General features: G+C 41.4%; 2 protein-coding genes across 2 annotated transcripts; one reads left to right on the top strand and one right to left on the bottom strand.

Moving 5' to 3' along the window:
- Positions 1–407: 407 nt before the first annotated feature.
- Positions 408–1,943, top strand: CSUI_000199 (uncharacterized protein; the record flags this gene model as incomplete). Its single annotated transcript, XM_068060433.1, has 2 exons — positions 408–818; positions 1,785–1,943. Coding segments are annotated over 2 exons (570 nt in total), but the record flags the coding sequence as incomplete, so codon positions are not given.
- Positions 1,944–4,651: 2,708 nt separating this feature from the next.
- CSUI_000198 (uncharacterized protein) lies at positions 4,652–9,043 on the bottom strand. The gene is made up of 4 exons (XM_068060432.1): positions 8,854–9,043; positions 8,081–8,167; positions 7,025–7,195; positions 4,652–5,954 (listed from the first exon to the last, which is right to left on the bottom strand). Exons 1-4 carry the CDS (start codon positions 8,959–8,961, stop codon positions 5,823–5,825), a joined length of 498 nt encoding a protein of 165 aa, XP_067927591.1. The 5' UTR covers positions 8,962–9,043; the 3' UTR covers positions 4,652–5,822.
- Between the last annotated feature and the right edge of the window lie 910 nt (positions 9,044–9,953).

Genomic DNA, 9,953 nt, shown 5'->3' with positions numbered 1-9,953 from the left:
CTATCTTTAATCTATCTAGCTTGGCTCTATGTATCTTTATCTATCTATCTATCTCTAATCTATCTATCTTTAATCTCTCTTTGATCTATCTTTAATCTATCTATCTATACATGACAGAGAAAGAGAGAGGGGGAAGTATTATCTCTTTTGAGGTTTCTGTCTCGCGTGGATTATCCCCATCCATTTGTGTATCTTCAATCTATTCATTCATCTACGTATGTATCTCTTTACGTTCCTTTAATCTTTCAGTTTCTTTCTCTACCTGTAGGTATGAGAAGTACCTTGTGGAGGTGGCCATTGCTCTCTCATATCGCATCCCTTTCTCTCTCCATACCTTTTTCCTTTCTTTCTTCTCTCTTTCTTTCTTCTTTGTTTCTCTCATTCGTTCGTACTTCTTGCTTTCTCAGCATTTTCGGAATTCTAAGATCGAGGAGCAGGAGAGACGTCATTTAGCGGAGCTCCGAGAAGAGGCGAGAAGAAAGCGAAAGAAAAGAAGAAGAGAAGAAGCCCAAGAGGAAGAAGAAGAGGGACAGGGGGGTGAAAGAAGAAGAAGCGAAGAGGCTTCAAGTGACGTGGAGAATCATTCTAGCGAAGAGACAACTAGCGATAGTAGTAGTAGCAGCAGTAGTAGTAGTGATAGTTCAAGCGAAGAAGAAGAAGAAAACTCAGCAAATGGCGATAAGTCAGAGAGGGGAGAAGCCGGGGAGAGTTCAAGCCGAAAGAAGAGACGTCGTAAACATAAGGAGAAGAAGAAAGATCAAAAGAGAAGAAAGAAAGAAAAGAAACAGAAAAAGAAAGATAAAAAGAAGAAGGCCAAAGTAAGCAAAACAGATTTCTCCACCTTCTATTTCTCTAGCTAGCTACATACTAATGGCTTCAGTCTATCTCTTGTTCTATCTATTTGTCTATCGATCTGTCTTGAACTTTCTTCTATCTTCAAGCGATCTTTGTCTTGTATTCTTGGACATGTCTAGAGAATGAATGGCTTGTCTCCTCTCGGTGTCTCATTCATTCTGTCTCTTCTTGATGTGGTCGTGGCTCTTCCATGGGAAAGTTAACTAGGGGCGTACGGCAACAGCTAGCTTGTCTACTTCTTCCTGTCTAGCTTCTGTCTGTGTCTTCTACCTTAGGGCATGTTTTCTGAGATTCCTTCGCAGATTGCTAGGGTAGACTCATTCACCTACCTCATTTCTTGTTGCTCTTAGGGCATACACTTTTCTTCATCTTTCTCTCTCTCTCCTTCCTTCTTTCTCTCATTCCCTATTTCTCGTTCTTCGTCTAGTTTCTCTCGCGTTCTCTTTTCTTTCTTCTTTCTTTCATTCATATTCTATCTATCAGCTATTATGCTTTTAGAGAGAGGTGTGTATCTTTACTCGTTGTAGCGTGTAATATATCCTTAGACTCCTACTTGCCTGTATCGATCATTATGTCTTGGCAACTCGTAGACTCCTCATATAGATGATACTAGGCAACAGGCGATATGTCTATGTGCATATGTATGTATATGTATGTATGTATGAATATCTGTGTATGTCTACGTATGTATGAATATGTATATGTATGAGTGTGCGTGTATGTATGTATATGTATATGTATGAGTGTATGTGTATGTGTATGTATGTACATGTCTATTCACTTCTTCATGGGATGTATCTTGAGTGTCTGCTAAAATTGGAGTCTCATTTCTCTTCTTCTCTTGTGTCGTTTCGCTTTTTCTTTATCACTCCTTTCTTTCTTTCTTTCTCACTCTCTCTTTCTTTCTTTCTCACTCTTTCTTTCTTCAGCTAAGAAAGCATGGGAGATCGACACATCGCCACAGCAGTAGTAGTAAAGGCGAAGGGAGGAGGGGAGAGACTGACAGAGATCTTTCTTCCTCTGTCTCCCACAATCCTTATCGCCTCTCCAATTTCTTCAATGAAGTGCGAGATAGTGAAGTCACTACGGTATAAACTCCACTCCGCTTCTTCTTCTTCTCTTTCTCACTTTTCTTCTTCTTCTTCCTTTTCTTTCTCTTCTCTTTCTGAATGTGTCTTATTCTTTCTTGGGTATGTGTGTATGAGGGAGAATGCTCTCCATACCGCATGACAAGGCAGTCGACACATCACATCCAACATATACGTGGGGCTTGTATTCTTTCTATCTTTCTTCTTTCTTTCTTTCTTTTTTATCTCTTGTCTTCTTTTCTTTTCTTCTTTGAGAGGAGATCGGTATGTGTGTATGTGTGGCGTGCGGTTACTATCTGCATTCTCCTTCCCCGAAACTTAAGAAGAGGGAGGAGGAGAAGAAGGAATTTTCTTCTTGTCTTTGGCAATTGTGCCTTCTTCTCCTTCTCTCCTCTCGCGTCTTTCTTTTTCATCTTCAACTCGTATCCATATTTGAAAAGAGAGAGAGATATAGATATAAATATATGTTGAATCGATCGAATGGCTGGCATGCAAAGAACGAACTTGCCGTAGATACAGACAAACAAGAGATTTCTTTCTCCCGCCTCATGAGTCTTTCTCTCCTCTCGTCTTTTCCTTCTATCTGCTCTTTTCACTCTTCTTCTCCTGTCGTCTTCTTTCTTTCTTTCTCGTTGAAGCACACCTATCCCGAGGAAGCTTTTCAGAATGGACCTCGGGGAAGAAGAAGACTGGGGGGGGGGAGAAGGAGCTTCACCCACAAAGAACAGCCAGCCACATAAGGTGCATGCTTTCTTTCTTCTTCTCATATTACACTCGGCTTATACCTCCCCTCTTCCTACCTACGTATGTTTATATAGATAGAAAGACATACAAAGATGTATCTTCATACACCTAGACCAGCGCCCATACATAAGGTGCCTGTCTCTCTCTCTCTATATATATATACATACATATACACTCATCTATGTGTATGCATGAATATGTATATATACTGTATGGAGGGGGTAGATTTTCCATGTGTATGTATAGAGAAAAGAGTGAGAGAGATAGAGAAATAAATACTTCATCCACGACGGCTACCCCTCTGTATGAAGGATAGATATCTCCTGCTTTGTTTCTCTAGGAGCTTCTCGATGCACGTCCATCGTACATAAAGAACGTGAGAGAAAGTTTGTAGAAAGTTCGAAAGAAAGGGGGGACAACAGGAAAGAGAAGAGATTTTCTTCTCTCTCCCTCTCCTCTCCCTTGAGTTTGAGAATGCTACTAGGAGAAGAGAGAAAGACATCTTGACTCGATAGACACACTGAAAGATCGAGCTAAGGAGAGATATCTATCTCTTCGTCATTCTCTGAGCTGGGCGTGTACACGAGTGTCTATACGAACAGAACGTCTCTCTCTCTCTCTTTATACATTTCTGGCACTTTCAACTGACTGTGACAGGACGTATATGTATCTATGTGTATATCATACGGAGAGAGAGACAGAGAGGTAGACAGATACAAACCTATATGTATGGAGAGAGAGAGATATAGAGATGTAAGACGTGAATGATAGAGAGTCTTTGTGAGGGGCTGGAGGTGTACTGATGCAAAAGAGAAGGAGAAGAAGCAAGGAAGAAAGAAGGGGAAGCAAGAAAGAAAGAAAGCGGCACACGTGCAACAGGAGAGAAGAGACTGAAGTGGTAGAAGGGAAGAAAGATTCCCCTCCCTCCCCCGGGGTGGTGTATATACAGAGAGAGATAGAATGAAGAAAGATGTAGATAGATACATTAAAGATGCCCTCTCAAAGATGAGAGAGTATGTTGGCTCTTATCACGATTGCCTCCTGACGTCCTTCCTAGAACGACAGAATTCCGTGATCGTGACTTTTACATACATACATAGGTAGAGACAGAGAAGTAACTACGGAGGAGCGTCTTCTCCGTCTTTCTCTCCATGCTACTTTTGTGTTTTGCTTCTTCTTGGCCGTTCCTACTAACGAAGAAGAAAGAATACCTTCGTCTTTTCTTCTCCTTCCTGTGTTTCTTTGAATGAAAGAAAACCATGTATCATTCTCTCTATCTTCTTCTGGGAAGGAGAGGTGAAACGACAGTTCTCCTGTGTTTGCTTCTTCATCATCCCGGGGTGTACATACACCCCGCTACTCCATATACATATCTAGCGATCTATTCTCTGTTTCTCTCCTGCCTCCCTTGCGTGAAAAGAAACACACTCTCCTTCTTAGTATACCAACTGTCGGCATGCGCACTTTCCTTTCTTCCTTTCATCAATGAAAGAACTTCATTCGCCATGTTAAAGCACATCAGAAGAATGGCGGGGAGTCAATCAAATTTTTCTTGTCTCCTGGTCCCTCGACTGAAAGCAAGTGCATGCATTATGTATGTGTATACTTATGTATACAGACATCCTGCATATGAAGGTAGGCATAGATGTCGTGTTCACGTGTACAGGAAGAGGAGTCTGAAGGTGTGTGTCTCCACAGAGATCCTACAGACAAGGACTCTTCAGGTGTACGTACACCTAATTGTATCCTGACACTGCCGTATGAGGATGCAAGAGACGAAGAGAGAGAAGAGCAGGTTAACGATACAGTGAGTAGTGAATGTACACCGGATCGAGAGAGAGGTGGGCAGGTAGGTAAAGAGAGAGAGAGATAGGACAAGGGTATGACCTTGCATGCATGTGCGCATGCGGGATCTGAGGTAGATGTTTCATTGAAAGTTAATTGAATGCTTATTATCGGCTTGGCAAGCGAGGAACTTTTTCTTTCTCTTCATCTCGGAAATGAGATGTCTATCGATTCTCATTCATCCAGTAAACACGGATCATACATGTACACATTTGTAGATACAGGCATATATACATCGGTTGATACATGCATACATATATACATACATATACCTGCATTCATCGATATACGCATACGTATACCTTCCTCCTCTGTATAGAGCTCTTCCTCCGAAACGCACGAACACTGTTCATGTGTGCATCCACTCCTTGCCTCTCTGGACGTACATACATGTATACCTCCAGCTATCTATATCTATTTCTCTATATGTATATAACTGCATGCAGTAGTAGTAGTAGTTCAGGGTTTGATCAGCTAGAGCCGGCGACGTCGATATAGATAAGAGAGGAGAGTCAGATGTCTTTGTGTGTTTTGTCTTCCTCTTTCATTCTTCGCCTTCATTGGTCACTGATCGACCAAAGAATAGAAGAGCCAGCCAGGAGACAGAGACACACACATGCAATACAGAACGCCCATACCTGCTCATACATCCACCCTCTCCTTCTCTCTCTATCACTCCCCATTTCTCATCTATCTTGGATTCATCTATCTATCTATCTATCTATCTATCTTTAATCTATCTATGTCTCTCGATCCTTAACGTATCTATTTGTCTATCTTTAACCTATCTATCTGTCTATTTCTCCTCCTATCTTTTTATTCTTCCTTCTTTTCTTCATCTATCTATCTATCTCCAGATCCACCTCTTCTTCACAGAGAAAAGGGGCCGTCTCTTTTTCTTGTTGCGTCTCATCTGCAACTCCCTCTACACCTTCTTCTTCTTCATGTCTTCTCTCTCTGTCGCCCTCATATACCACCTGACTACCTCTCTACCGAGAGTATCCACAGCTATGTACATATGAACACGTGTGTATGTATGTATTTATGTCTACATCTTCTTAGACATGTCTGAGTAGCCTCTTCCCTCCCTGTAGAGCTTTGTCTCTTCTTTTTCTTGTTCTTCTCCTTTTTCGCGATGTCTTAGGTCCTCCGTGTCTATGGATAATACAGTGAGACTGCTTCATTGTATTCTCATATTGACTATAGGCCTTGTGGAGTATGTCATGGGTGATGAATGAGGTAACTAGCTAGCTGGCTAGCTAGTTGTCTAGTAACGAGTTAATGAGTGAGTTAAGCGTCAAATCCGATGAAGGCGAGGATGTCATTCATTTTTTCGGGGTACTGCGCATGACTCTTCACAAGGCCCGTCACGTCGTAATTCTCAACGCCCCCCACACTCCTCACTGGACTCAACCCTGCCACCTACACACATACATACAAAGACATACACAGACATATAGAGATAGATTGAAGATAGATTGATGGAGAGATAGATAAATAGCTTAAAGACAGATAGATAGACTAACGACAGGTAGAGAGATTCAAGATAGACAGATAGAGATTGAGAATAGATAGACTAAAGATAGATTCGAAGACAGACAGAAATCGAAGGACCGAAGTTGAATGGAAAAAGTGAGAAAGAACGAGAGGAAGAAAGAACAGAATGAGAAAGCAAGGATGAAGAAGGAAGTACGAAGAAGAAGTGATGCATGCACGGAACTCTTATCATGATCAAGAGGAGCTAGCCAATCTTCTTTTTCATTGACTTAGTAGGAGTGACAAGAGAAGGAGCAATTTAGACATGGTCTTGCTCATCAAGGAAATTCCTGTCGTACACAGAAGGCTCTTAGGGATTATGACCCTTATGTCTATGTACTTCAAGACATGCCTAATCTAGATAGACAGTCATATACACACTCTTACATTCTCTTTCTCTCTACATACGCATATATATAGACATATCTCTCTCTATATCTCTTCTCTCTAAAGGAGTGTGTGGTATGTAGAGTTTGCTGAAGAAGAGCCCCCCAGAAGGCTGAAGAGTCAGACGGCGCTTGGTGTCTCCTGAGTTTTCTATACATCTAGATCCATACACTATACACAGGTATACATCATACCTGTTGCAAATACATACACTTACACATACATAGAAGACCTCTACTTCTTCAGATCTAGAGACAGGCAGAGAGAGAGAAGCCAACGAAGGATAGAAAAGAAGAAAAGCTCTTAAGGTATCTACCAGCAGTCGCAGAAGCCTTCAAACAGCCGCTCATGTCGAGGCCCCTTATGTATACATAAATCTTTCTCTCTTTCTTTCTTCCTTTCTTGATCTATCTATCTCTTTCTTTCTTTATCTATCTGTCTTTCTTTCTTTCTCTGAATGGTTCATTACTTCTTTCTTTCTCTCTGGATCTCTTGATCTCTCTCTTGATGGTCTCCTTCTTTCGATTTATCTTTGTATCTTGGTCTCTATCTCTATGTTCGCCCTTTACCTGGACGCCCCATTCCATCCATCTATAGAGAAAGGCGAGAAGCCAATCCGAGCGAGAATACACGTTTACTAAGCGACGGCTAACGACGTCTCTAGCGGCAGTCCATTGCTTTGTATTTAGACTTGCAGGCAGGCCAATCAAGACGCAATCGCATACGACGTGAAGCTTGCGCTGTATGTACAGACACCCCAAGAGGAAGACCCACACATACAGACAGAGATTAGAAAGATGGAGAGGAGAAAAAAAAGAAGAGGAAAGATGGCGACGGTATCTTTTTGCGTTGCACTCCCCTATCACCTCAAGATGTGCGTGTGTGTGAATGCTTGTCCCAGTGGAAAGAAGAAGAAGAGTTCTTTAAAGTGTAAGAGGAGGGGTGAGAAGCACAGACAGAAAAGAAGAAGAAGATATGAGCAAGATAGTTAAGAAAGAGAGAGAGTGAGAAAGAAAGAAAGAAGTGTGGGAGTAGACGAAGCACGAGGAGAAGAGCAAAAGGCAAGGAGGAGAAATGCGGATGAGATAGTTCAGCAAGACAAAGAAGGAAAGAGGAATGAAGAAGAAGAAACGCATGCAAAAGCCGTCATCTCCTTGGGTGTGTAGACAGATAGAGAGGCGATAGATGTGTGAAGATCTTCTTCAAGATGCTTTGAGCTTTTTCATCCCCACAAAAAGGACGGACCAAGATGTACTTCTTGCGAGTGTATATACACCGATAAGCATAGAGATAGATAGATAGGTAGATTAAAGATAGATAGATAGATTAAAGAGAGATAGATAAAGAGATTAAAGAGAGATAGAATTCTGTTGCCGAAGAACCCTAGGTAGGTGTGAATGACTGAAGAAACAAGCCCGTCTCAAACAATTCTTTCATCTTATCTCTCATCTCTGTTCCCCTCCTTTTCTCCCCCTGCTTCTTCATGCTTAGGTATAGATGTATGCTGTCTATCTGTAATCTACCTAATTTGAAAGTACCTATTGGAATGACGTATCTCTCTTTACCTCTACCAATCTTCTTTGAATCTATCTTTGATTTATCATGGATCTCTTTTCTTTCCTCACTCGCTTCCATAGAGTCTGTAGACAATAGAAAATGACCCGCGCCCCCATGCTATAGCCTACTAAAGTCACAGGCCTCTGTCCTACAGCCTGCAAATACACATACACACACATACCTATACATCGCCATATATACTCATACATACACGTTCATACATGCATGCAAGTCCTTACATACATCTTCATACATGTAGGTTCGTACGTACATGTGTACATACTTCTTCGTACATACATCTTCACATAGACATACATATACAGGAAAAGAAAGGAGGCTGTTTCTTCTACATGCTTAGTGTAGGCCTTTCTATTGTTGAGTAGACCATCGAGTAGAAGAAGAAGTTCCTCCCTCGGCTTTAGCATCTCTCCTAGTGTAAGCGAACGATACAAGTCCTTTCATACGTGATATAACGACCTCCGGCCTGCCTTGCGCAAAGACCTTATACATATACGTATATAGATATATGTAGATCTACAGGTATACATACTTACGTCCAAGAGCTAACATGTAAAGACATCGAGAGAAGACTTGAATAGGAAAGGCTTCATAGCCACACCCGTCCCTACTCTATCACGACAAGAGATAGATATAGAAATCTCTCATACACATAGATACACACGTACATACATTTCTAGATACTTGCATGGATTCACCCTGCCATGTAGACCTCCTCTCCTGGTCTCTACGGACGTATATATGTATATGTGTATGGATATGTATGTACCAACGTAGGTATAATATGTATATATGAATGTGTATGTATGGCTTAGATGCCTACCTGGGTATCGGAGATGGCGTCAGCCAGGAGTCTCCCTGCCTGTTGAGCTCTCTCTCGACATAAGACCCAAGTATTATCTAGATTCGAGGCATACTGAATCAAAGCCATAGGCCAGAAGAGAGCGAACGTCAAGCCTCCTAAGGCTGTATGCTGAAGATAATACTTCCCTGCTGCTACGGCAAAGTCCTGTTGTCACGAGGTGTATGTACACCACAACACAAACACGCAGAAAAAGAAGAAAGCAGAGAATTGAAGAGATCTCTCTCTAAGGACATGAAGGAAGTAATGAATATGTAAGAGATAAGTGGCACATACACCTCCATAGTCATTCACATCTATATGCATATCCATATATATCTAGATATAGTGGAACAGAGGAACGGGGCATGTGTGTAAAGCGAAGTTGAAGAGGAAGAGAGAAGGAAGAGAAGGAAGAAGAGCACGAAGAAGAAGAAAAATTGTTTTAATACAACTAAGAAAAGAAACAAAATGCATGCAAACTAAATCTTTTTTGTACAAGATTTCGATCGTCAGCTGAAGTTGTATGATGACGACCTCTCCATCTATCTTTAATCTATCTATCCATCTATCTTCAATCTATCTCTCTATTTTTAGTCTATCTGTCTATCTTTAATCCCTCTTCGACCTATCTTTGATCTCTCTATCTTTGACCTATCTCTAATCTCGCTATCAATCACCGTCTCCCTGTCTCCTGTCCTATCAGACGCACATACCCACGTCTATCTCCCACACATACGCACGCACGTCTCCTTAGAAACATTCTCCCTATGTATATGCGTGCATTTATCCATCCATGCATAGATATATGCATACAGGCGTGCTGGTACACATACACCTATCATATATATGCTTTCGATATATGAGGACACATTCCGTCTACGTGGATGACACGGGGGAGGAGAAGAAGTTTTATCGATGGCGTCTCCGAGGAGACACTTCGTCCCACTCACAATAATTAAGACTAGACCGCTCCAAACCTCCCTCGCTATCTATCTATCTATCTATCTATCTTTAATCTATCTATCTATCTATCTTTAATCTATCTATCTATCTATCTTTAATCTATCTATCTATCTATC

Source organism: Cystoisospora suis, assembly GCF_002600585.1.
Source record: "Cystoisospora suis strain Wien I chromosome Unknown contig_91, whole genome shotgun sequence".
NCBI classification, from domain to species: Eukaryota; Apicomplexa; class Conoidasida; order Eucoccidiorida; family Sarcocystidae; genus Cystoisospora; species Cystoisospora suis.
This window is presented reverse-complemented; position numbering and strand designations above follow the sequence as displayed.